This window comes from Pygocentrus nattereri, chromosome 9 (assembly GCF_015220715.1).
Source record: "Pygocentrus nattereri isolate fPygNat1 chromosome 9, fPygNat1.pri, whole genome shotgun sequence".
NCBI lineage: Eukaryota > Metazoa > Chordata > Actinopteri > Characiformes > Serrasalmidae > Pygocentrus > Pygocentrus nattereri.
In genome coordinates, this window is record NC_051219.1 from 42,755,247 (window position 1) to 42,782,628 (window position 27,382).

The 27,382-nt window shown below is 43.2% G+C and overlaps 2 protein-coding genes across 6 annotated transcripts; both read left to right on the top strand.

The window, feature by feature from the left end:
* Positions 1 to 3,884: 3,884 nt before the first annotated feature.
* Positions 3,885 to 10,468, top strand: sac3d1 (SAC3 domain containing 1). 3 transcript variants are annotated; one of them, XM_017700979.2, is made up of 4 exons: positions 3,885 to 3,976; positions 5,257 to 5,611; positions 8,505 to 8,781; positions 9,424 to 10,468. In XM_017700979.2, exons 1-4 carry the CDS (start codon positions 3,951 to 3,953, stop codon positions 9,885 to 9,887), a joined length of 1,122 nt encoding a protein of 373 aa, XP_017556468.1. In that variant the 5' UTR covers positions 3,885 to 3,950; the 3' UTR covers positions 9,888 to 10,468. The 3 variants fall into 3 exon arrangements, with proteins under 3 accessions (XP_017556468.1, XP_037396929.1, XP_037396928.1); XM_037541032.1 differs by lacking the exon at positions 3,885 to 3,976 and adding an exon at positions 4,000 to 4,133; XM_037541031.1 differs by lacking the exon at positions 3,885 to 3,976 and adding an exon at positions 4,150 to 5,076.
* A 2,334-nt stretch (positions 10,469 to 12,802) lies between these two features.
* LOC108429307 (MRG/MORF4L binding protein) lies at positions 12,803 to 27,247 on the top strand. 3 transcript variants are annotated; one of them, XM_037540954.1, is made up of 6 exons: positions 12,803 to 13,043; positions 15,554 to 15,675; positions 15,758 to 15,839; positions 15,934 to 16,008; positions 16,264 to 16,300; positions 25,546 to 27,247. In XM_037540954.1, exons 1-6 carry the CDS (start codon positions 12,908 to 12,910, stop codon positions 25,631 to 25,633), a joined length of 540 nt encoding a protein of 179 aa, XP_037396851.1. In that variant the 5' UTR covers positions 12,803 to 12,907; the 3' UTR covers positions 25,634 to 27,247. The 3 variants fall into 3 exon arrangements, with proteins under 3 accessions (XP_037396851.1, XP_037396850.1, XP_017556467.1); XM_037540953.1 differs by having other exon boundaries at positions 12,810 to 13,043; positions 25,550 to 27,247; XM_017700978.2 differs by lacking the exon at positions 16,264 to 16,300 and having other exon boundaries at positions 12,823 to 13,043.
* The last annotated feature ends 135 nt before the right edge of the window (positions 27,248 to 27,382 follow it).

Sequence of the window (27,382 nt, forward strand, 5' to 3'; positions counted from 1 at the left end):
AATAAGCCAGCACTCTGGGATCTGACTAGTCGTGATGGCTCGTAATAGGAAAATATATATTTACAGTGTTGACAAATATGATGAGAAGCCAAACAGAATATATATCATTAACACTGATCTAACTATTACATGCAAGCAGATTTTGTCATATATGCATATATATGTGGACAGGGGTCAGCTTGGGCACGCTGACTGGTCTGCGGCTATGCAGCCCCATATGCAACAAACTGCAATGCACTGTGTATTGTGACGCCTTTCGATCAGAACCAGCATTAACTTCTTGGGCAATTTGAGCTACAGTAGCTCATCTGTTGGATCGGACCACACCAGCTTTTGCTCCCCAAGTGCCCATGAGCCCATTGTCTGTTTGCCGCTGTTCCTTCCTTGGACCACTTTTGATGGATACTGACCACTGCCGACCGGGAACACCCCACAGGAGCTGCCGTTTTAGTCGTCCAGCCATCACAATTTGGCCCTTGCCAAACATGCTCAAATCCTTATGCTCGGCATTTTTCCTGCTTCTAACACGTCAACTCTGAGGATTAAATGTTCACTTGCTGCCTAATATATCCCACCCACTAACAGGTGCCGCTATGAAAAGATAATCAGTGTTATTCACTTCACCTCTCAGTGGTCAGAAGAGTAGTGAATCCGATGCTAAGCTGCAAGTGGTTTCGTTTTTTATTTATTTATTTATTTTCTAAAACTGATGGTGTTCTAGGGCCACTGTTAATAAAAATAAAAATAGTAGACTTTGAGAACAAAGTTGTATTATTTTGAGAAAAAATATCAATATTTCAAGAATAAAATTCATGAAATTATGACAGTAAAGTGGCATTCATACCAGGAAAGGTCACAATACTGTGGCTAAAGGCTTTGCAAAGGGGTGGTGAGTTGGTGGAGCTGCACTTTCATATCTATTCCCCCATAAAGAAACACTCAGCCTCCCCGTCTCTCCTGCACATCAACACCAGCCTGGTATTAGTATGAGAGATGGCTGAAACGGCTGAGCAGGAAACTGTTTATCTAGAATAAAGAGCCAGACGGACTCGGAGGAAACCGCCTGTCTGTGTTGTTGAAGGAGAATCACAGGCAGTGTCGTCTACACGGCAACTGGTGGCTACATCTCCACAGCATTCAAAGAGGACATGAAGTTTCACAGACAGTGAGAAGAATAATAAAAGTGATCCACAGAGAGACGGGAGTGAGTGGAGCTCCAGCGCCAGTACAGCAACCAAGACCCCAACACGTTACGGCAGCCCCATTGTTTTTATTAACAGTGGCCTTAAAACGCCGTCGTAGCTTTCCAAGCTGCCTCAGGCCTTAAAAAAGAGTTGTGAGAACTGCATCTGCTCTACTTTGTGATACTTTGCATGTGTATTACTGTAATAATAAACACACACCCCTTTACATCCTCTCCTACAGATCCTCAAGGCTACAGCTACAAAACAGCCACTAATAGCTGATGGTGTCTGCAGGGGTGTTGATAGTTCCAGTGATGCCATCAGTCCAGCCACAGTGGAGATATTTTGTTTTGCCCCATGACTTTTTATTGATATTCAATCTTTCAATGCAGATATTAGCAACATAATCCCACTTAAAGACTTAAAGATTCTTTAAAAAACACCACAAATACTTGAGACAGACCACAACGCTCAAAACGCAACGTTAGATCAAATGAACAATCACTGGTGGACGAAGTTCAGACACCATGTGCTTGAGTTAAAGTAGATACCCAAGGTAAAATATCACTCCAGTAAAAGTAGAAGTTCCTCCCTTTAGACCTCCACTTGAGTAAAAGTACTAAAGTATTTACCCTCAAATGTACTTAAGTATAAAGTAAAAGTACTAAAAGAGGAATTCTGGCTCTGATGTCCTGTTATCATTTTTATAACCAGACTGGCTTCATGAACTCATTTCAGGTGAAAGTCCTCCAGCGTCTCTCTTGGTAAACCAGTCTTTTAATAGAAGGTCATTAATTAGTGACGCTGACGTCTATTAAAATGATCAGAAGCACAAAACACTGAAGGTAAACAGTTTCCATCAGGGAGAACCGAGTGGCTCTGAAATCACTTTTTACACACAAGCAAAGTTTCAGTTTCAGATTTATTTACAACTTAGTTCCAAGTTTAAGTTGAATAAAAACTGGCTTTAAACTCAGGATCACAGATGAGCTCCTTTACTATGTTGATCTGTAGGCGTCTGTTCATAAACATGTTGTCTTTGGTTAATATTGTTTTTCAGCGTTTGCTGGTGCACAGTGAGGTAATCAAAACTCAAAGTGTTATATGGAGGCAAACGTCACTCCACAGGATTACAAAGATAATAAAACAAGCTTTATCATGGCATGGTGGGTGGCGCAGTCGCCTCACAGCAAGGAGGGCATGGGTTCGAGTCCCCGGCCAGGTGACTTGGGTCCTCTCTGCGTGGAGTTTGCATGTTGTCCCCGTGGGTTTCCGCTGGTTTCCTCCCACAGTCCGAAGACACAGTCAGGCAGTTTGGACATCCTAAATTGGCCCTTGGTGTGAGTGAATGTGTGTGTCTGTCTGCCCTGCAATGGACTGGCGACCTATTCAGGGTGAATCTTATATTTCACCCAATGACAGCTGGGGTAGGCTCTAGCACCCCACCCCAACCCCCAAGAGAGAGAGAGAGAGAGAGGTGGTAGAGAGTGGAAGTGAAAGAGAGAGAGAGAGAGAGAGAGAGAGAGAGAGAGAGAGAGAGAGAGAGAGAGAGAGAGAGAGAGAGAGAGAGAGCTTGAGTCACATCTAAGTTGAGCAGAGAGCTCCATCTAGCGGTTGATTTGTTAAATTGTTTTTCAAAGACTCAGAAACTGGGCTCGGCTCGGTTTGAACCGCAGGTGCGCTTTAAACTGCAGCTTCTGAAGGAAAACAGGGGCTGAATTTAACAACCCGTCGCTCTTTCAGGTTCAGCCGTTCTGTTCGGCTACATTTGGGGTAAATAAGATTTTTCTGGGGGGTAAACAGTTGATTTGTGACCGAAGAATCGTTTTAGTCAACGATTCCAGAATTTACCGTCAGATACAGATGTGGCCTCTCAGATGTGGAGTCTTAATCCGATGTAATTAATCTGCTCCATATACATGTATATGGATGGGGTGTAGGGGAGAGACAGTTACACCTCCCATCAAGCTCTTTCTAACAGTTTTACATAATCTTACTAACTTTTTTCACTTTTCTCTTTCTTGCAGCTTTTACTACTTTAATAACTGATCGTGATCATTAGAAAGTATTCAGTCTGCACCTGATGGTAAAAACCGAGTTTAGCGCGAGAAACACAAACACACACATCAGCAAATCCATCAGTGTGTGAATCACTTCTAATATTAATACACATAGAAATAAAATAAACCCCCCAAACACAGAAAGAAGGACGGAGCTGAATTCGGCCTCCTATTCTCCAGCTTCTGGTTCCAGTTTTCCCTTTCTGGAGCCTGAAGCTGCTCCACTTAAGGTGGAACGGGAAAACTCGAACGAGAAGCTGGTAAATAAGACTCTGACTTCAGCTTCGTGTCAGAAGGTGCTGACGTTAATCTATTATGAATATCTACACGGATTAAGGAACGCTGGAACTTACCGAGCTGCACAGCTTTAACCATCACTGTAAATAAATAACTACTACATAAAGTTAAGACCCCCTGAATAGACTATTAAATAAAATAAGCTGAATATAAAACCAGAGGAGGAACAATCACAGCAACAGGTTCTCTGTTCATCACCAACCACACGACCACATCTACACACAGTGATTTTGCGCGAACGCTCCATATCAACCCATTCATTTTGGACTCGCTCGTTGGCGCCCCCTAGCGTTTGCGTTACCCTGATCACGTTGCAGAGTGGGAGGTCTCCTCTCTACAGGCTCTCTGGTACAACGAAAACGTACGTCACAGCCACGCGCCGTTCTGCTTTGATCCTCTGCCCCGACCAATGAACAGGAGCGCCGCGAGCCGCCCGTGAGCGTTTGTTTGTGATATGATTGTTTTTTTTATCCAGTAAAATGTTTTGAATGCACTTCAGCTCGAAATGATCTGCGCTGAGTTTAATCGGCAGGTCTCTGTGCTATAGCCTGATCTCTATAGTAGAGACCCACTGTGTAACTTACACTCCTTTGTAAGTCCAGTTTAGACGTTTTAATGCAGTTGTGACGCTAAATATGAGGTGTTTGTTGGGACTGATGTCAACACAGCCTCACTTACTGACCAGCTTATGGAACCAGGTTTTATTACAAAGCAGAAACCTGAGTTTTTGTATAGTGGCCAGCCTCTCATAGTTAACCTTGATATTATTGATAATTGGGTGCTTCACTTCATGAAACAACGATGCTTATTATAGTCCATTATAGTCCATGGTAGTCGATTATAATCCATTATAGTCTACGGTAGTCTATTGTAATCCATTATAGTCTACGGTAGTCTATTGTAATCCATTATAGTCTACGGTAGTCTATTGTAATCCATTATAGTTTATGGTAGTCCATGGAAGTCTATTGTAATCCATTATAGTCTATTGTAATTCATTATAGTCTATGGTAGTCCATTATAGTCCATTGTAATCCATTATAGTCTATGGTAGTCCATTATAGTCCATTGTAATCCATTATAGTCTATGGTAGTCCATTATAGGCCATTGTAATCCATTATAGTCTATGGTAGTCCATTGTAATCCATTATAGTTTATGGTAGTCCATGGAAGTCTATTGTAATCCATTATAGTCTATTGTAATCCATTATAGTCTATGGTAGTCCATTATAGTCCATTGTAATCCATTATAGTCTATGGTAGTCCATTATAGTCCATTGTAATCCATTATAGTCTATGGTAGTCCATTATAGGCCATTGTAATCCATTATAGTCTATGGTAGTCCATTGTAATCCATTATAGTTTATGGTAGTCCATGGAAGTCTATTGTAATCCATTATAGTCTATGGTAGTCCATTATAGTCCATTGTAATCCATTATAGTCTATGGTAGTCTATTGTAATCCATTATAGTCAAAGGTAGTCCATTATAGTCCACTGAAGATTGCAAGATGTCCGGACAGGTCAGGGGGAGGTGGGTTCTTCTTAAAAGTCTCTGTCATGATGTTGCATTTGATTGTATTCAACGTCATGGGTTTGATGATTTTTCCTGCTCAAACTTGTCTACTAAACCTGCCCTTTAACTGCTGATTTGAACCAGCAGGCGTAGCTGGACACCCTCTAAACATCTTCTTGTGAACTGCCCCATGTACAGGAGACCCCACTCCAGGAAGGCTGGAGGGAGGAGGCGTGAGGAACACTGCAAAACAGAAGAGAAAGCAGATGATGTGGCCCCTCGCGGCACCTGCACCACCATGTGTCCCATTTCAGAGGTGCGGCAGCGGGAAGCACAGAACCGGCTGCACCACTTCGAGGTCCTGGCCGGCACGGAGAGAAACCGCCTGCCCCGTGCAGACGTCTGCCGTGCAGTCAAGGAATACAGCCGCCCAGCAGCCGGGAAGGACACAACAAGAGCCAGTGAGCTGCGGCCACCAGACGTGCTGCTGAAGACTGTGTGCTATTTGGTGGACGACGTAGCGGCCTGTCCTTCGCGTCAGCCCTGGACTGAGGTGAGCTGTGGGTCTCTATGTCTTCACGATGAGTGTAGATGCTGATCTAAGTATCTGATGCCCTTTACTTTGTATGTAAATTTCATGATGAATGGACCAGAAGAAATAACTCAAAACGACTTGGAAAAATGTCCGGTTCCATTGACTTACATCACAAGTGAGACTTAAAACATTAGTCATGTACGGAGCCCCGCTGGTGACATCCTGTAGAAATAAAAATAATGCATGACCACGACTTAGTAAGGCATGGGTACGAGATAATGAAGTTGTGGCCGCAACTTGGCAAAGCCTGGGAACAAGATCCTAATGCATGGCCATGACTTGGTAAGCCGTGATCTCATTCCCACACCTTACTAAGCCATGGCCACGCATTAGGATCTCGTTCCCACGCGTTAATAAGGTGTGGCCACACATTATTTTTATTTCCACAGGATGTCACCTGCGGGGCTACGTAGTCATGAGCTTATCTCACATACCTTTTTTTGTTTGATTCATGATATATTAACCGAGGGCCTCTTCGGTGCATGTGTAAACTTATTTTGATGTTATCTGGTACAGCCAGGTGAGTTTGGATCCCATTCGGTTCATCTTTGAGACTTGGGCCCAATCCCATTTTCTTCTTTTTACCCCTACCCCTTGTTGGTTGAAATCTTGTCCTACTAAATTAAAAAAAAGAGCATCACTTCATTAACAGCTACTGGCGCTGCTCTGTAGGCGACCCTGCCCGTCTGCAGTGGCTACAGTGGAGGGGAAAGTTCAGCTCCTCACTGCTGGGCTTTAGTTACATTTAGGCATTTAGGGCATCATACACCTTCAAAGAGGTAGGCAATTATTTATTATCACCCCCCCCCCCACCCCACCCACCGCCTAATTCTTCAGTGATATGAAGCTGAAGTCAGATATTCTCCAGATTCCCGTTCAAGTTTTCCCGTTCCACCTTAAATAGAGCAGCAGTGACATTCTGGTGCTTCAGGCATCAGAACTGCTGGACTAGAACACGACATTAAACTACAATAATAAGGTTAAGGTTGTTGTAATTTTCTAACAGAGAAAATTCTCACATTTGAGTGTTGCTTTGGTGTCTGCATGGGTTTCCTCCGGGTTCTCCAGTTTCCTCTCACAGTCCAAAGACATGCAGTCAGGCCAATTGGACGTGCTAAATTGCCCCTGGGTGTGAGTGTCTGTGTCTGTCTGTCTGCCCTTCGATGGACTGGTGACCTGTCCAGGGTGTATCCTGCCTTCCGCCCGATGACCGCTGGGATAGGCTCCAGCACCCCCCCGCAACCCTGAGGGAGAAGCGGCTTTATGGATGGATGGATGGATGGATGGATGAATGAATGGATGAATGAATGGATGGATGAATGGATGGATGGATGGATGGATGGATGGAGTGTTTCTTTGGTCTCTTGCTTTCTTCTTTCTTTTTTTCCTCATAACTCTCTATTTGGAGTCTCTGAAAAACCTTTTGTAGGACCATGCATCTCCAACACTCCGCCATACCCCTCTATCTCAACAAAAATTGGGACACCCTATGCCTAGACATGAACACACAAAACAGAGGGCCAAAGGCTCAGTGGTAGGGCTGAGGGGTGATACGGGATTGGGCCTTGTTTCCGGTTTTTCATACCGCTTTTGGCTTCTGCTTATGTGGTAGAGGTTTGTAGCCGGATTTCTACAAAGCTGCTTTGTCTTGATGTCTATTCTGAAAGTGGTGTAGAATTGACTTCCGTACACATTAAGCTCATTTGAAATGTGGGTCTGGTAGCCGGTATATTAGCCCGTATATTGTTCACCAAAAGTCACACAGAGGAGGAGAAATTTCAAAGGAAATTTTCTTACCTTACAGTGCCCTGTATGTACCACTCCACTATGAATTCATTTAAAAATATGTTTTAGGCCACAAGCTTGTCTCAAAACTGTTATTAAATATCAGGCAGCACATTTTGTGCCATGTTTCCATGAGGGAGCTTTTAGAGGCAATATACGCTTCTGACTTCTAGTTACCACCACTGTGAACAACCCTGACTTTTTAAAGGGGAATTCCACCAATTTTTCAAAACTTCTTAAATAATTTAGTCCTTGAGATGTAAGCATGGTCATTCAGAGTGGTTTGATGTGGCGTGGCTTATTATAGAGACACTAACAGACTCCAGTTTCTTTGCAGTGGTAGTGATGGGAACCAGGGGTCACAATGGAGTTTTGTTTGTAATGTTGATGGTAAAATGGTAAAATAGTCATAAGTATGAACAAAATCGGTTCTTTTGTAACTATTTTGTCCACATGAAGTTTGGAGGTCTGTAGTGATTGACTCTGCAGAAAGTTGGTGACCTCTGCGCACTATGCCCCTCAGCATCCGCTGACCGCTCTGTCATTTTACGTGGCCGACCACTTCGTGGCTGAGCTGCTGTCGTTCCCAATCGCTTCCACTTTGTTATAATCCCACTGACAGTGGACTGTGGAATATTTAGTAGTGAGGAAATTTCACGACTGGACTTGCTGCACAGGTGGCGTCCGATCACGGCACCACGCTGGAATTCTCTGAGCTCCTGAGAGCGACCCATTCTTTCACTAATGTCTGTAGAAGCAGTCTGCAGGCCTAGGGGCTCGGCTTTATTCACCTGTGGCCATGGAAGTGATTGGAACACCTGAGTACGTTTGGAGATATAGTGCACAACACATTCTCCAATCTGAAGAACCTTTTCACCATGCAAAGAACGTTTAATGCATGTGAATGGATCTGATTGTTCATGGCTCTATATAGAATGACCGTCTTTTCTTTTGACATGACAAGGTTTTAAATTCAGAGGTTGATTCTGTTTTCATATCAATGTTCCCAGTTTTACAGCTCATCAGGAGTATGGTCAGGTTTATTGTGTCTCTGGATGTTGTTCAGGTCTACAGCTTTGTGTTTGACCGGTTGCGCAGCGTGCGGCAGGACATGGTCATCCAGCGTGTTTCTGGGCCGGAGTGCGCGAGCGTGCTGGAGCGAACGGTGCGCTTCCTCCTGTACGCCTCTTACCGACTGTGTGGTCAACCTTTAAGGCTTTACGACCCGCACATCAACGACACACACCTACAGGAGAGCCTGAGCTGGCTGCTGGAGTGCTACAGTGAGGGACAGCACCAGCACCAGGACGAGTTCCAGGCCCTCAGCCTGCTCTACAATCTGGGTGAGTGGATGGGATGCTTGTAAGCGTGTTGCTCATGCAGGCATGTTAGTATGTACACCGATTTGCCAGTTTATTAGGTGCCCACCACATGTGCACTCACTGGCCACTTTATTAGGTCTTGTATTTTTTTAGATCCACTGACCATATAGGAGCACTTTGTAATTCTACAGTTACAGACTGTAGACCGTCGGTTTCTCTGCAGACTTTGTTAGCCCCCTTTTATGCTGTTCTTCAGTGATCAGGACCACCGCAGAGCAGGTGTTATTTAGGTGGTGTCATTCTCAGCACCGCAGTGACACTGACGTGGTGGTTGCATGCACTGTCAAAACATTATGCAGCTTTTAGACCTAAAAAGTAACCAAGTTGACAATTTTGGACAATTTTATGCTTCCAACTTAGTGGGAACAGTTTGTGGACGGCCCCTTCCTGTTCCAACATGACTGCGCACCACTGCACAAAGCACATATGAAAGTGGCTCAGGTCTGATTTGAAAAGATCAGATTTGTGTCCACACAGCCCTGAAAACATCAGATCTGAGTCACATTAGGGCAAAAAATCGGATTTGTGCCACTTCAACCTGGTAATGTGAACGTAGCCCTGGTCATTCTTTAAAAGCTTCTTTACTTCTTTGTGTGTTTCCAGGTTCACCACGTGCTCTCCAGCACGCCCTCGAGCTACCGCATAAGGTGCGGCACTCTTCACCGGTTCAGTTGGCTCTGGCACTCAATAGGGCCTACATGGAACGCAACCCTGTCCGGCTCCTCCGCCTGGCCCAGAGATTGGACTTTTTGCAGGCCTGTGCACTCCACCGGCACCTGCTGTCCTGCAGGAGGGATCTGCTTCTGCTCTACAGCCACGGACACAGCAGCCGAAACTGCCGTTTCCCCATCCAGAAATTAGCAGACATTCTGTCTCTGGAGTGTTCTCTAGCTGCTCAGCTTTGCCAGACTCATGGGATACACGTTAACGGGGACTACGTTGTCTTCTCAAAGGGTTCTTTCACAGAGAGCCCGTCTGAAGAACTGCAGTGTGCACATATGCACAAGCTAGTGGACGACAAGCAACAAGATCTTTCACTTAGCAACATCATTCATGGCATTGCTTGAACATGGTTTGTAGTGGGGCTGCAACTAACGATTATTTTCATTGTCGATTAATCTCATGATTATTCTCTTGATTAATCGATTAGTTGTTTGGTCTATAAAATGTCAGAAAATGGTGCAAAAAAAGTTGATCAGGATTTTCTGAAGCCCAAGATGACTTCCTCAAATGACTTTTCTTGTCCACACCATAAAAAGATATTCAGTTTGGTGTCACAGAGGAGTAAAGAAACCAGAAAATATTCAAATTTAAGAAGCAGATATCTGAGAATTTTTACCTTTTTAAAAAAAAGAAAAAACAATACTCGGTCTGATTAATTGGTTACCAAAATAGTTGGCGATTAATTCAATAGTCGACAACTAATCGATTAATCGATTCATTGTTGCAGCTCTAGTTTATAAAGGGGTTGTTTGCCAAAGTTTAAAATGTACTTTATTGTTGAGTATTTTAAGGTGGTAAACTTGGAGTGATGTTTTAATGCTAAGGATGTTCTGTGCTGCTTTTAAAGCCCTATGGTATTGTATTGATCTGGGACTGTTTATTGATAAGTTCACTGTTAAATCAATAAAGTGACTTATTGGCAGGATTTCAGGCGGTACACAAACCCTTTTGCCACATGCATTTCAGTGAGGTTTTTTAGTTTTTGCAGGTGAAACTTGAAAAATAAAAAATGTTTCTTATGAAATGTTCTGTGGACTAAATGTTATGGCTTATTAATATTAACACAGAATCACTGCAGATGGAGAAATCGGAGCGGTTAGGAAGAAAGCCTACGTTCTTTCTTCATGATCGTCTAATCTGTCATGCTTATGTTCTAATGTCCTTTATAATATTCATTCAGGTATGCATGAAACATAGACTTTCATTTTTCCGTTTATGTGAATTGGCATTTGTTCTTTGTCAACAACTACATAAATTTGTAAACAAGCCCATAAATTTAGCCTATGACTCCAGCTTCATAGCTGGAACATAAGCGGCACATCTAAATTCATATGAATTTCATGATGTGTATGTTTTGCGCTGAAAAAAACATCCTCAGATGTACTTTTTCGTAGCACAAGGGAATGTCCAAAACGTCTTCAGGGCAGCTGTCATTCATTCATCTCCTCAAGTGTGTGCATCATAATGCACAACTCCATGTTGCAAGCATCTCAGTCCTTCCATGGCTGGGGCCCGCTTACTAGACATGACGCCCACTATAGATATTCACTGAGCATGTTTGGAATGGATCAGGCGAACATGTATAGAAAGCATGTTCCAGATCCCACAGCAACATTATGAACTGAAGACATTGGTCACAATATTTCACTCATATCTGATTACAAAACAGTCGATAGATAGGGAGACACATAAACAGACAGACAGATACACTATATTTCCAAAAGTATTCAGTCACCATTCCAAATCATTGAGTTCAGGTGTTCCAGTCACTTCCATGGCCACAGGTGTATAAAGCCGAGCCCCTAGGCCTGCAGACTGCTTCTACAGACATTAGTGAAAGAATGGGTCGCTCTCAGGAGCTCAGAGAATTCCAGCGTGGTGCCGTGATCGGACGCCACCTGTGCAGCAAGTCCAGTCGTGAAATTTCCTCACTACTAAATATTCCACAGTCAACTGTCAGTGGGATTATAACAAAGTGGAAGCGATTGGGAACGATAGCAACTCAGCCACAAAGTGGTCGGCCACATAAAATGACAGAGCGGGGTCAGCGGATGCTGAGGGGCATAGTGCGCAGAGGTCGCCAACTTTCTGCAGTCAATCGCAACAAACCTCCAAACTTCACGTGGCCTTCAGATCAGCTCAAGAACAGCGTAGAGAGCTTCATGGAATGGGTTTCCATGGCCGAGCAGCTGCATCCAAGCCTTACATCACCAAGCACAATGCAAAGCGTGGAATGCAGTGGTGTAAAGCGCCACCACTGGACTCTAGAGCAGTGGAGACGTGTTCTCTGGAGTGACCAATCACGCTTCTCCATCTGGGAATCCAATGGACGAGTCTGGGTTTGGTGGTTGGGAGAACGGTACTTGTCTGCCCGCGTTGTGCCAAGTGTAAAGTTTGGTGGAGGGGGGATCATGGTGTGGGGTTGTGTTTCAGGAGTTGGGCTCGGCCCCTTAGTTCCAGTGAAAGGAACTCTTAATGCTTCAGCAGACCGAGATCTTGGACAAGTTCATGCTCCCAACTTTATGAGAACAGTTTGGGACCCCTTCCTGTTCCAACATGACTGCGCACCAGTGCACAAAGCAGGTCCATAAAGACACGGATGAGCCAGTTTGGTGTGGAAGAACAACTGGCCTGCGCAGAGTCCTGACCTCAACCCCATAGAACACCTTTGGGATGAAGTAGAGCGGAGACTGTGAGCCAGACCTTCTCGGCCAACATCACTGTCTAACCTCACCAATGCGTTTCTGGTAGAACAGACAAAAATTCCCATAAACACTCCTAACCCTTGTGGAAAGCCTTCCCTGAAGAGTTGAAGCTGGTATAGCTGCAAAGGGTGGGCTGACATCATATTAGACCCTATGGATTAAGAATGGGATACCACTAGGTTTCATGAGTGTGAAGGCAGACGAGCGAATACTTTTGGCAGTCGATCGATCTTTACTGGCAATTGCAGTGTTTCAGTAGCAAGACATAACTGCACTTAAACTATGCAGAAAGTAAAAACACAGACATAAGCTAAAGAGAGTAGAAAAAGAAGTATATCTATTTGCATATTTACATATATAAGCAAATAAGACTTTTGATGTATTTACATGACAGCAGGCCCTGAGTAGTACGAGGTCTAAAGGCACAGTGAGTGTAGACATAATTAGCAGTTGCAGCAGTATTACGAAACCTTTGCTGGGCTTAAAAGTGGTAATTTTATATTTATATGTTCACGATATACCGCAGACTCTTAACAATGACCGCTGCGATGTAATATATCGTGCAGCCCGTGGAGCCGGGCTTGTTTTGGACCTGTAGGCGGGCTTTGAGGACTCTTAACTGCAGCAGCTCGGTCGTAGTAAGGCAACCACAAGAAACTATGGGCGAAGCTGAAGCAGTCCCAGCCGACGAAAAGCAAGGGGATTCGGGCAGTTGTGCCGCTGATGAGTCGGTGGTGTGGAGTCAAGAGGTGGAAGTGTGTCTTTTTCACGCCATGCTGGGTCATAAACCTGTCGGTGAGACACATTTTTTGGTATTTTTCTTACGGTCTCATCACACTAGGCCTCGGTCCCCGGTGTAGAGTGCAGCTTTCAGTCCGTCAGCCGGCAACCCGAAAGCCCGCATACGGGGCGGCCGTGTGGTCGGCCACATTTTCCGGAGCCAGTGTTGTGAGGAATTTTACTTAGTTAGTGCAATTAAACGTTTTTAAAATACACGTATAGTTAGCTGGGCTTCTAGGTTCATTTTAATTGGACTGGTAAACCAGCGCTTTGAAGCCAGAGTCAGTTAGATTTATTTGCCGGCTAGCCAGTTAGCACGAAGCTAACTTACGGAGCTGTGCTGCTAATCTAATGCAAAAAACGACGAGAAGATTTAAAAAACACACGTATGCAGGCAGCAGTCGACCTTTTAAGGCAGTTTGTTGTAGAGTAAGTTAGTTAGCTTATGAGGGCGAAGCTGAAGTGAAGCTTCTTGTTGGAATTTTCTCCGGTCCACCTTAAATTCTGCAGCGGTTATGTTCTCGCACCTGGCGCTGCTGCACCATTTAAGGTGGAAAGGAAGAATTAGAATAGACACTCTACTTCAGCCTCATCTGTTTAGCCCTCAGTCGGCTGCCTGTGCGGATGCTGTAAACGGCTTAAAATGTGTTTAAATATGTTTTATAAAGTCATTTAACGGCTTGTTTAACCTCCCATCTCGGTTACGTTCATACAGAAGTCAAATGCAGTGTCAGGGACGGAGGAGGCCTCGTGGTCCTGCCACAGTAACTTCACTGGTGCTGTGATGCTTAAGTTCAGCTGCCCCATATGACCAAACCCTTCACAAGCCATGTTTTTCTCTGCACAGAGGCCTTAGGACAGTATGGGGTACATAGGCCTTAGATCAGGGGTGCACGGGTTCTCCAGACCTGGAGAATTTAGAACCATTTTTGCCAACTGGAACTGGCACGGTGGAATTAGACCTCTGCATTTCACCCATCCGTGCAGTGAAACACCAACATGCATGTACACTTGCCTGGAGTGGTGGGCAGCCTTATCCACGGCACCCGGGGAGCAATTGGGGGTTAGGTGCCTTGCTCAAGGGCACTTCAGTCATGGACTGTGAGTCAAGGGGATCGAACCGGCAACCTTCCGGTCACAGGGCTCATTCCCTAACCTCCAGACCAGGACTGCCCTCATAGAGAGCTGTAGTCTGGCACAGTTTGGAGGTTTCCCTGCTCAGACACACCCACTTAACCTGGCAGTTAACAGAAATGTAATCAGGTGTGTTGGAGCAGGTAAATCACCAAACTGTGCTGGACACCGGAGTTGTGCGCCCCTGCCTTTAGATAAATAAGCGAATGGAAGAGGGGAAGGGGATGCATGATGTTATTCGCTGACTGCTGGTGAGGTATTATATCTTTTCAGTGACTTGATATGAATGTGACCTGTAGGGTTCATGAACTAACAAGGTAAACCATTTTCAAGTTGACGTCACTCCTGTAAGGCCAGTTTTTATCCACCCTTTTCTGTTAATAATGCCATTTGTGGTGTTGTATGTGCTATATACATGCATGTCACACATCAGTCAGATTTGGGAGGGTGCATATCGGGTTTGTCGGGCTCATTTGGTTAAATACAGCTAATTTTGCTCATCTCAGCTGACTTAGGAAGTGTTGGAAGATGGAAAAAAGACTGGTAAAGTTGTGTAATGTAATGTTTATTTAAAAAAAAAAACTGGTGGTTAATTGGCAACAGGTCAATAACATGATTAGGTATAAAAGCATTTCTGAGAGTCTGAGTCTCAGAGAATCTGGAGAAATCTTTGTATGCACGGGACAAAACCTGTATTTGCTGGCTGTGATCTTTGAGCCCTTTGGCACTGCATTAAAAACAGATATGATTCTGTAGTGGAAATCACTGAATGGGCTCCGGAACACTTCTGAAAGCCACTGTCTGTGAAAAGAGTTCATCGTTGCATTCCCAAATGCTAATTAAAACTGAAATGCAAAGAAGAAACTATACATCAACAGGATCCAGAAATGCTGCCACCTTCTCTGGGCCAAGCTCGTTTAAAGTGGACTGTGATCCGACGAACTCGGCTTGTTATCAGTGCATAGTTCAAAAGCCAGTGTTCATGATGGTATAGGGGTGCGTTATATCTGTGAAGGCACCATTTATGCCGAATGACATACATGTTTTGACAACATATGCTGCCATCCAGGTAATGTCTTTTTCAAGGAAGGCCTTGCTTATGTCAGTAAGACAGCAACAAAACACATTCTGCATGTATTACAACAGCATTGATCCATATTGAAAGAGTGCAAAGCTGGCCTGTCTGCAGTCCAGAACGGTCACCCACTGAAAACATTTGGCACATTATGAACTTTTTGGGAAATGGGGTTGTAATATGAATCAGTAACTGGTTAGTAGCAATATACATTGTACGCCTATATACATCTGTAAATGTATTATGCAGTTGAGTGAACTAGATAGCTGTTAACAGAATAGCTATGGCTATTTTACTGCTTCTTCTCTTATTGCAGGGGTCAACCGTCACTTCCATATGATTTGCATTCGTGATAAATTTAGTCAAAACATTGGGAGGCAGGTGTCTTCAAAAGTCATCTGGGATCACCTGGGGACAATGTACGACATGCAGGCGCTGGTGAGTCAACCGCCTGATTGAGAATATAGTATCATTTGCGGTGAGAAAATAATTAACTTGTTTTTTTTGTTTTTTTTTACAGCATGAGTCTGAAATACTGCCCTTTCCCAACTCAGAAAAAACCTTCGTGCTACCTGAGGACATAATACAGGATGTTAAAGAAGGTGAGATGCATTTATCTACATTTTTAAGGGCTGTTTCTTCGTATATAGTATTTACCGTGTCTTAACTGAATGTCTTCTTTGGTTCTTGCTGCAGGGAAGGTAGGCTCAGAGGACGACTTGAAAGAAGAGTTCAAAGAAGAGAGGGATCTTTCCGCCACACATGAAGAAGGTTCTCTTTTCTCTTTTTTTTTATTTATTTATTTTTTTATTTTTTTTTTTATCCCCCCTTCATTTTCTTCCACATTGCTGTCCTCTGCCTTTTTGCTTTGCCCTCTCTTTCATTCTCTTTCTTTCTTTCTGATGCAAGACGTCTCTTTACATCTGCGTCATTGCATTTTTCTTCTTTTTCTTTCCTGGATCGTTCTCCCATTTGGCTCGTAGCTCGGTGCAGCTCACCCTGGTGATTTGTGTCTCATTTTCAAAGGTCTGGGTCCCAGTATGGCTGGCCAGGAGTTTGCAAGGTATGGACAGAAGAAAACGTTTCACTCTGTTCCAAAACTCCAGCTTGAGCTCAGTACAGACCAGCTCAGAACCAAAGGCCTCTGTAGGCAGTCCTCTGAGTCTCTCTCTCTCTCTCTCTCTCTCTCTCTCTCTCTCTCTCTCTCTCTCTCTCTCTCTCTCTCTCTCTCTCTCTCTCTCTCTCTCTCTCCTTATGTGTTGTACCTTATCTAGTCTTGCTGTGTGTGGATAGAGGCAAGCCCTATCAAGAGGTTGAATGAGTCTTAGACCTAAAACATACTTCATGCTAGGACGCGAATGCAGACACTTTGAGCTATGCAGATGGGGTTTCACGCATAGCTGCCTTAAAAAACATATAACAAGTATATATTTCATAACGTGATGCAAGCACAAGCTGCGTTTGGAACATTAAAGCAGGGGGCGCTATAACATCAGCCAAGCCTGACCAAGCTGTCTTGTACTGCCAGTGTGCTCTGTCAACTGTCATAGCAGAAAAGCAGTTGAGTCTCGCGCAAAGACAGCATAAAAATATGGGTATCGCATTTTCATTCCAAGAGGAGAGAGAAGGCAGCTCGCTCCCCTCGACTGTCCACATTTAGCTCCTGAGGCTGTTGGAATAATAGTAGATCTCTCTCTAATTTGCCCTCCATCACCTCTTTCAGTACGGAGTGGTTTAACCTCCACAGCAACGTAAGAACGCGTGGTGAATTTGTACAGAAGGACCGAGCGTTTGCAGTGCTTTGGCCAAGCGCGGTCATCTGTAATTTGGACTGTGTAGGTGTTTCTGACTGCTGTGACTAGCATAGCTACGGTAGTGGGTTTTATTATATATATATATATATATATATATATATATATATATATATATATATATATATATATATGTGTGTGTGTGTGTGTGTGTGTGTGTGTGTGTGTGTGTGTATATATGTATATATATATATATATATATATATATATATATATATATATATATATATATAATGTGTGTGGAAGTGACTACAGTAACTGACCATTTGCTCTGATAGTGTTGTGGCTGAGACGGGTGGGTGACAAGTGTTAGCTTTTGCTACACACATTGTTATACGTGTTTACAGTGGGTTGCAAAAGTATTCAGCCCCCTTGAACTTTTCAACCTTTTGCCACATTTCAGGCTTCAAACATAAAGATATGAAATTGTAATTTTTTGTGAAGAATCAACAACAAGTGGGACACAATTGTGAAGTGGAACGAAATTTATTGGATATTTTAAACTTTTTTTAGAAATAAAAAACTGAAAAGTGGGGCGTGCAATATTATTCGGCCCCTTTACTTTCAGTGCAGCAAACTCACTCCAGAAGTTCAGTGAGGATCTCTGAATGATCCAATGTTGACCTAAATGACTGATGATGATAAATAGAATCCACCTGTGTGTAATCAAGTCTCCGTATAAATGCACCTGCTCTGTGATAGTCTCAGAGTTCTGTTTAAAGCGCAGAGAGCATCATGAAGACCAAGGAACACACCAGGCAGGTCCGAGATACTGTTGTGGAGAGGTTTAAAGCCGGATTTGGATAGAAAAAGATTTCCCAAGCTTTAAACATCTCAAGGAGCACTGTGCAAGCGATCATATTGAAATGGAAGGAGCATCAGACCACTGCAAATCTACCAAGACCCGGCCGTCCCTCTAAACTTTCAGCTCAAACAAGGAGAAGACTGATCATAGATGCAGCCAAGAGGCCCATGATCACTCTGGATGAACTGCAGAGATCTACAGCTGAGGTGGGAGACTTTGTCCATAGGACAACGATCAGTGGTACACTGCACAAATCTGGGCTTTATGGAAGAGTGGCAAGAAAAAGCCATTTCTCAAAGATATCCATAAAAAGTCTCATTTAATGTTTGCCACAAGCCACCTGGGAGACACACCAAACATGTGGAAGAAGGTGCTCTGGTCAGATGAAACCAAAATCGAACTTATGTTTGGCGTAAAAGCAATACAGCTCATCACCCTGAACACACCATCCCCACTGTCAAACATGGTGGTGGCAGCATCATGGTTTGGGCCTACTTTTCTTCAGCAGGGACAGGGAAGATGGTTAATATTGATGGGAAGATGGATGGAGCCAAATACAGGACCATTCTGGAAGAAAACCTGTTGGAGTCTGCAAAAGACCTGAGACTGGGACGGAGATTTATCTTCCAACAAGACAATGATCCAAAACATAAAGCAACATCTACAATGGAATGGTTCACAAATAAACGTATCCAGGTGTTAGAATGGCCAAGTCAAAGTCCAGACCTGAATCCAATCGAGAATCTGTGGAAAGAGCTGAAAACTGCTGTTCACAAACGCTCTCCATCCAACTTCACTGAGCTCGAGCTGTTTTGCAAGGAAGAATGGGCAAAAATTTCAGTCTCTCGATGTGCAAGACTGACAGAGACGTACCCCAAGCCACTTGCAGCTGTAATCACAGCAAAAGGTGGCGCTACAAAGTATTAAAGCAAGGGGGCTGAATAATATTGCACGCCCCACTTTTCAGTTTTTTATTTCTAAAAAAAGTTTAAAATATCCAACAAATTTCGTTCCACTTCACGATTGTGTCCCACTTGTTGTTGACTCTTCACAAAAAATATCAATTTCATATCTTTATGTTTGAAGCCTGAAATGTGGCAAAAGGTTGAAAAGTTCAAGGGGGCTGAATACTTTTGCAACCCACTGTATATACGTATACGTGTTTTAGTACTCGCCGATACTCAGTCAGATATCATTCTGGCAGTGTTCACATTAAACGATTTTTGCCAATCCGATTACAGATTAAGACTGAGGTGTGTGTATATGTTCACTCTACTCAATAATCTGATGGAACATCTTCGTTTACATGCTCACTGCAAGTAATCCAGTCGACTAGGTGCATACGTAGAGAACCACTTGTTGTAGATGTTACCATGACGACCAGCATCACGTGAGTCCAATTCAGAGTGAGATGAGCAGCAGTGAGCAGTGCTTGTGTTTTCAATGGCTTTAAAATTATGTCAGACTTAGGAAAACGTCCTTGTTAACGAAGACCGAGAGGAATAAGTCGTGTTCTGAGACGCATAAGCCGGACGTCCGTCCCACCGCCGTCTTTTAAAGATCAGAACATAAACTTCGTCTCCTCTGCAGACCAGTTTCTGCTCCACCATGTTGAACGGTATAAACCTTCACTGTGACGCGACACACATGCAGAACAGACTTACTTTCCAGTTTTTTTTTATTTACAGGATTGTCCACCTCGTTCAGTCGGATAGAACCTGTTTTCCGAAAGGCCTTAATTGGACTAGACTATTCTGATTTGAGGTGTTGGTTGGATTATTAACAAATTATTAGGCTGCATGTAAGCGTGGTTACTGAGTAGCCTGCTTAGAATTAAACAGCTGTTAATGTAAATGAGGGCAGTGTACCGAAAATCATTAAATCTAGCTCATTTTAATGAACTAGAGTTTTACTGCACATCTAATAAGTGCGTCTGTACAGCTGTAAATAAAGTACGTTCCATAGTTTTGAACCCCAGTCTATTTTTAGGCTCAACGCCCTGTGCGGTCTCTGTAGAACAGTGACATCGGAAGCTGATCCAAGGAGCTCACTTGTGAAGTTTTACGCCTGAAGTATTTTGGTTGGCTGGTTGAGCTGTAGCTGTAGCTGAATGTCCTCTGAGGCCAGACTTGGGCCCAATCCCATTTCTTCTTTTTAACTCTACCCCTTGTTTTAGAGTGTCACCCTAACCCCTTGCAACTGGGTGACATGGGGTAGTGGTTGAAATCTTGCCCTACAAAATGGGACCCTCAAATAAAAATAAAATAATAAATAAAAATGATTTAATTAACAGCTACTAGCGCCGCTCTGTAGGCGACCCTGCCCGTCTGCAGGGACAGCAGAGGAGGGGAAAGTTCAGCTCCTCACTGCTGGGCTTTAGTTACATTTAGGGATCATACGCCTTCAAAGAGGGGGGCAGTTATTTATTATCACCCCCCCCTAATTCTTCAGTGATGTGAAACTGAAGTCAGATATTCACCAGATTCCTGTTCCAATTGTCCCATTTCACCTTAAATGGAGGAGCAGTTACATTCTGGTGCTTCAGGTGTCAAATTTTTTTTAATGGAGAAAATTCTCACATTTCTGGGTTTCTTTGGTCCTGCTGGTTTTTCTTTTTTTCTTATAACCCTCTGTGTTGAGTGAGTCTCTGAAAAACCTCTATTTGAAGAGTCATGTAGCTCTAACTCTTCGCCCGACCCCTCCGTCTCAACAAAAATTGGGACACCCTACGCCTAGACGTAGCTTTACAGAAAAATCCGTGTCCAAGCCACCATGAGTGTCGTCAATGGCAACAGTGGCAAGGAAAAAACTCCCTTTTTTTTTTTTTTTAAATTATTATTCCTTGGCCACACCACCCCTTTTCCAGGGGACATATTATTATTTCTTTTTCACTTTGTTATTTAAGTCACAGCTCATCATTTATTAATAATAATAATAATAATAATAATACAGATATAAGGTGATGTGGCACCACAACCACCCAACACCCCTCCAAACACCACCACCACCCCACCCTCACCCACCCCTAGCAAAACAAAACATATAAAAAAAAGAAGAGAGGATGAAATAACATTAGTAGTAATAAGCATAAGAAGAATGATAACAATAACACTTAACAATGGACAAACTGGACATGCAGGACAGACAAACGCAAAAACTTAACAAAAAAAAAAAAAGTAATGCCCCCTTTTGTAATCATAACATGGGTAGTTATCAAATCCTCTGTAGGGGTTTAGACCCTGTCCTGATGGGTTTGGAGAGAGAAATCAAATCAACTCTCAATGTATTGTAAAAATTGTGACCAGGTTTCCTTGAAAGGTTTTGTGTGATTTGTGAAATTTGCTGCAAGTCTCTCCAGGTTACCGTGATCTGTGAGGAGGTCAAGCCAAAGCTTTATTGAAATTTTGGTTCTGTCCTTCCAGTTCAGCAGTAAAGCTTTTTTAGCAATGGTAAGTGATATGAATATAAAGGGTTTGAGGTGATTGGATGATGAAAGTGAGGAAAGGTCATTAAGTAGCGCTAAGATGGGACATAAAGGGATGACAAGGCCCAAAATCTCTGATAGCCTGTCCATGACCTCTGACCAAAACTGCTGGATCGGGGGGCAGTTCCAGAAGGCATGATAACAGTAATCTGTTAAAGCTGGACAATGCTGGGATTGATCACTGTGACTGAAAGAGGCTGTAATATATATTCTGTGAAGGCTTTTATATTGAATTAATTGGAGTTTTGAATCGCTGGACATAGAGAAGATGTCACTGGATATATTTTCCAGTTGACATTACAAGGAAAAACTCCCTAAAAAGCAAGAGGGAGGAAGCTTGAGAGGAACCAAGACTCGATACTGGATAGCAAACAGCATTAGTTTAAATTATATTAATACAAAACGGGGGGAAAACGGGTGGAGCAGAGGAGGGGAAAGTTCAGCTCCTCACTGCTGGGCTTTAGTTACATTTAGGGATCATACGCCTTCAAAGAGGGGGGCAGTTATTTATTATCACCCCCCCCTAATTCTTCAGTGATGTGAAACTGAAGTCAGATATTCACCAGATTCCTGTTCCAATTGTCCCATTTCACCTTAAATGGAGGAGCAGTTACATTCTGGTGCTTCAGGTGTCAAATTTTTTTTAATGGAGAAAATTCTCACATTTCTGGGTTTCTTTGGTCCTGCTGGTTTTTCTTTTTTTCTTATAACCCTCTGTGTTGAGTGAGTCTCTGAAAAACCTCTATTTGAAGAGTCATGTAGCTCTAACTCTTCGCCCGACCCCTCCGTCTCAACAAAAATTGGGACACCCTACGCCTAGACGTAGCTTTACAGAAAAATCCGTGTCCAAGCCACCATGAGTGTCGTCAATGGCAACAGTGGCAAGGAAAAAACTCCCTTTTTTTTTTTTTTTAAATTATTATTCCTTGGCCACACCACCCCTTTTCCAGGGGACATATTATTATTTCTTTTTCACTTTGTTATTTAAGTCACAGCTCATCATTTATTAATAATAATAATAATAATAATAATACAGATATAAGGTGATGTGGCACCACAACCACCCAACACCCCTCCAAACACCACCACCACCCCACCCTCACCCACCCCTAGCAAAACAAAACATATAAAAAAAAGAAGAGAGGATGAAATAACATTAGTAGTAATAAGCATAAGAAGAATGATAACAATAACACTTAACAATGGACAAACTGGACATGCAGGACAGACAAACGCAAAAACTTAACAAAAAAAAAAAAAGTAATGCCCCCTTTTGTAATCATAACATGGGTAGTTATCAAATCCTCTGTAGGGGTTTAGACCCTGTCCTGATGGGTTTGGAGAGAGAAATCAAATCAACTCTCAATGTATTGTAAAAATTGTGACCAGGTTTCCTTGAAAGGTTTTGTGTGATTTGTGAAATTTGCTGCAAGTCTCTCCAGGTTACCGTGATCTGTGAGGAGGTCAAGCCAAAGCTTTATTGAAATTTTGGTTCTGTCCTTCCAGTTCAGCAGTAAAGCTTTTTTAGCAATGGTAAGTGATATGAATATAAAGGGTTTGAGGTGATTGGATGATGAAAGTGAGGAAAGGTCATTAAGTAGCGCTAAGATGGGACATAAAGGGATGACAAGGCCCAAAATCTCTGATAGCCTGTCCATGACCTCTGACCAAAACTGCTGGATCGGGGGGCAGTTCCAGAAGGCATGATAACAGTAATCTGTTAAAGCTGGACAATGCTGGGATTGATCACTGTGACTGAAAGAGGCTGTAATATATATTCTGTGAAGGCTTTTATATTGAATTAATTGGAGTTTTGAATCGCTGGACATAGAGAAGATGTCACTGGATATATTTTCCAGTTGACATTACAAGGAAAAACTCCCTAAAAAGCAAGAGGGAGGAAGCTTGAGAGGAACCAAGACTCGATACTGGATAGCAAACAGCATTAGTTTAAATTATATTAATACAAAACGGGGGGAAAACGGGTGGAGCAGAGGAGGGGAAAGTTCAGCTCCTCACTGCTGGGCTTTAGTTACATTTAGGGATCATACGCCTTCAAAGAGGGGGGCAGTTATTTATTATCACCCCCCCCTAATTCTTCAGTGATGTGAAACTGAAGTCAGATATTCACCAGATTCCTGTTCCAATTGTCCCATTTCACCTTAAATGGAGGAGCAGTTACATTCTGGTGCTTCAGGTGTCAAATTTTTTTTAATGGAGAAAATTCTCACATTTCTGGGTTTCTTTGGTCCTGCTGGTTTTTCTTTTTTTCTTATAACCCTCTGTGTTGAGTGAGTCTCTGAAAAACCTCTATTTGAAGAGTCATGTAGCTCTAACTCTTCGCCCGACCCCTCCGTCTCAACAAAAATTGGGACACCCTACGCCTAGACGTAGCTTTACAGAAAAATCCGTGTCCAAGCCACCATGAGTGTCGTCAATGGCAACAGTGGCAAGGAAAAAACTCCCTTTTTTTTTTTTTTTTAAATTATTATTCCTTGGCCACACCACCCCTTTTCCAGGGGACATATTATTATTTCTTTTTCACTTTGTTATTTAAGTCACGGAAAACGGGTGGAGCAATGGTCAATTAGATAGTTTGAGTTTATACAGTAGCAGCAGCATCAGAAGGGTGAGGTTTGCACAGCGTTGTACAGTGTGAAGCTCAATAGTGGTTGAAACGGTCCAGAAGGCTGGTCAGCAGTGGGCACCCGATCAAGGCAGAAGAAGCAACAGCACGAGACCCACAGGATGGGCAGCTGTTCAACTCCGCAAAGAAAAGGAAACGCACAGAAAGTGAGTTCTGTAGAGAGTGACTGATCACCGATTATTGTTAACAGACTCCAGCAGGTCAAATTATTACAGCCTAACTGAAAGGGAGAAACCAGAAAGGTAGCAGAGTCACGAGGCCCACTGAGATGTCAGCGCCCCTCTGCTCCACCGTCAGCAAACCTGAGTGAGTGCGACAGCACCAATACTCCCAGTTTACCATAATACTCTGTCCATCAACCCACAGATCTGCAGCTTTCATCTGACAGGGGAAAACTAATTACCAAAGGCTTGACCAAACAAGAAGGTTTTTAGCCTAGACTTAAAGACTGGGGCTGTGTCTGAGGCCCAGACACTGACTGGACGATTATTCCAAAGTTTGGGAGCTTTGTATACCTCATCTATTTTTGGCAAAAGGAGACAGGTGTGTAAATTTGATTTTTGTGAGCAATTCCTTTAAAGCGAATTTCACCAGTTTTCAAGTTAAATGTGTTTTCAGCTTGCCAAGAAAGCAGACGACTCGATACAGGACTAGGAGCATAACTTGGGACTGTTTGTATTACAGTGGGAGAATATTCATCTACGATTCTGCTTGTGTTTTGGCTAATAGACCATCATTGTAATGGAGCTGGTGCCTGCCTGTTTGGTCAGAGCTATGTCTCAGGAATTGGAAGTTTTAGGCTGAAAATGTGTTGACATTTTGGCTTTAAATGTCTGGCGCGAAATGTATGACCATCATATTTTCTTTCTAGGTCAGTGGCAAATAATGCTGTTCAAAATCATTATTTAAAAAATACTGCTAATAAAAAGAACGAGGTGCACTTTGTAGTTCTACAGTTACAGAATGTAGTCCATCTGTTTCTCTGATACTCTGTTACCCTGTTCTTCAGTGGTCAGGACCCCCATGGACCCTCACAGAGCAGGTACTATTTGGGTGGTGGGTCATTCTCAGCACTGCAGTAACACTGACATGGTGCTGGTGGTGGTTTAGTGTGTGTTGTGCTGGTGCGAGTGGATCAGACACAGTAGTGCAGCTGGAGTTTTCAGTGCTGAGAATGATCCACCACTCAAATAGTACCTGCTCTGTGAGGGTCCATGGGGGTCCTGGCCACTGAAGAACAGGGTAACAAAGGATCAGAGAATGCTGCTGGAGTTTTTAAATGCCTCAGGTTCACTGTTGGACTGAGAATAGTCCACCAACCAAAAATATCCAGCTGACAGTGTCCTGTGGGCAGCGTCCTGTGACCACCGATGAAGGACTAGAGGATGACCAACACAAGCTGTCGTGGACTGACGATATAGGGAGTGTCTAATAGAGTGGACAGTGTGTTTAAAAAACAAAACAAAAAAAAACCTCTATGCACTTCATCTGCTTCCCAAAACTAACACTAATCCCTCTCTTGATCCTTCCCTCTGTCTCTTTCTGTTTTTCGTTTCGTCAGGCAGCAATTCTTCAGTAAAGACGGAGCGCTCGGGCAGCGGGCGAGAGAAAGAGAGAGAGCGCGACCGGGAGAGGGGGCCCTCGGGTGAGTCGGGCGGAGGATCGAAGGAGGCCATGGGCGAGAAGAGGAAAAGGAACCGTACCACGGACAAGACGCTCGGCTCTGGCAACCCGTCCAGCCCCGGGGGAGCCAAGCGCCGCAGGACATAGACGGCCAGCAGCGGGCGACCTACAGACCAGAGGCACATGGAGAGGCTGGCTGGTTGAGACTGAGAGAAATGGCATGCAGTGGCCTAATGTGCAGCTCAGACGAGGTTAAGGCGCGAAGATCTGAGATCATTAGATGTTCCAGCATTTGAGGTTCTTGCAGAAGCTCACAGCGATGAGAGGAAGCTATTGTGCTTCATGCATACAGAGCATTTCACAGAAGAAAGGCAGAAATCTAGAAAAAAAGTATCAGAAATCGAAGAGCAGTGGAAACCTGTAGACTTGCTTCCATGTTATTGCTCATTTGGAAGGTTAGAAGCAGATGAAGTTGTGGTCTTTGTTAATGTTTTTTTTCCATCTTAAACTGAATTTTTATGTGGCTTAGGTTTTTGTTTTTTTTTTGTTTTTTTTTATGTTTCCCAGGTAAACTCGTTGTGAATTTCCACACCTGCAAATGTGTCTTTTGATTGAATTGCTGCAACAGGAAGATATGAGCTGCGTTCCAAACCTTAGGCTGCAGTCAGCATCCTAGTAGGCTGTTCCAAAGTGAAGGACCCTTCGTATACAGCCTAGAAATGCAGCCTATGCTTGGAGTGAGTTCACGGGCGCATCAGATGTATCCTTACAGGCCTTCGGTTACCCACATTTCTCTGTGCACAAATAATGTGAAGGAGAAAAAAAACACCACAAAAACGAAGCTGTTGGAGCAGCTTGTTTTAAAACAATCCTTGAATTCATCTTCGTTTCCTTATAAAGTGTAAAATCTCTGATTAATTAAAGCGTTCGTCCATGTCACATCATCCATATATGATTTTATTTAGAAGTATTCGTATGTATGTAGTTTATCGTACTACATAAGAACGTCTCCATTTCCATGAAGAACTGAAAAAAGCAATAAATTCAAAGCAGAGGATCCGTTTTCTCTCACCAGTGCCCTCACGAGTCTCGCACCGCCACGTTAGGACTGACCCAGTGTGACCTATAGGCTACTAAGGAGGAGTCTTCATAGGACAGTCCTACTGAGGACCCACACTACCTCGGCTGCAGCCTAGGCTCTGGAACACAGCTATGGAGTAGTGTTGCGTCATTTGGCAGCTGTTGGAAATATGAACATGGTCTATGATGGTCAGTTAGAATATATGGTATCATAGTGGTCAGTTAGTGATGAGATTCTTAGTACATAATGACATGGACTCCATTTGGGTTTGATGTTGTCATGACGTTCTTGATGGTATGAGGAACCCAGCCTTGCTTGTTCTGATGGTACATAATACCACAGTGCTAATTTACTTCAGTCATACATTTATAGACAAATTTTTTTTTTTTTTTTTTGTATGTGGTTGAAAACACTGTTAAATGTGCCGGACTATGCATCACCATCACTTACACTCTGTTGAGATGTGATTTTTTTACAGCGTTGTTTTACTGTATTTATTAGTTCTAAAAGCCTTGTTCTAAAAGGTCTAATCCTTTTATTAAATCAAGCTGTATTTTAACATTATTGTGAGTGGTATTGTGTTATGAAAGTAAGACGTGGGCGCTTTGGTGCATAATTCTACCACCTTTCAACTGTTTTGTACCCATAGACTACACCGAGCAGACATAACATTCTGACCACCTCCTCGTTTCTA

Excerpts from the sequence above, each read along its gene's own strand:
- sac3d1 (XM_017700979.2), top strand. The coding sequence starts at position 3,951 with ATGAACAGGAGCGCCGCGAGCCGCCC. Across the intron at positions 5,612-8,504 it reads CGCGTCAGCCCTGGACTGAG|GTCTACAGCTTTGTGTTTGA; the intron begins GTGAGCTGTGGG and ends GATGTTGTTCAG. Across the intron at positions 8,782-9,423 it reads CAGCCTGCTCTACAATCTGG|GTTCACCACGTGCTCTCCAG; the intron begins GTGAGTGGATGG and ends GTGTGTTTCCAG.
- LOC108429307 (XM_037540953.1), top strand. The coding sequence starts at position 12,908 with ATGGGCGAAGCTGAAGCAGTCCCAGCCGACGAAAAGCAAGGGGATTCG. Across the intron at positions 15,676-15,757 it reads TGTACGACATGCAGGCGCTG|CATGAGTCTGAAATACTGCC; the intron begins GTGAGTCAACCG and ends TTTTTTTTACAG. Across the intron at positions 16,009-16,263 it reads TTCCGCCACACATGAAGAAG|GTCTGGGTCCCAGTATGGCT; the intron begins GTTCTCTTTTCT and ends TCATTTTCAAAG.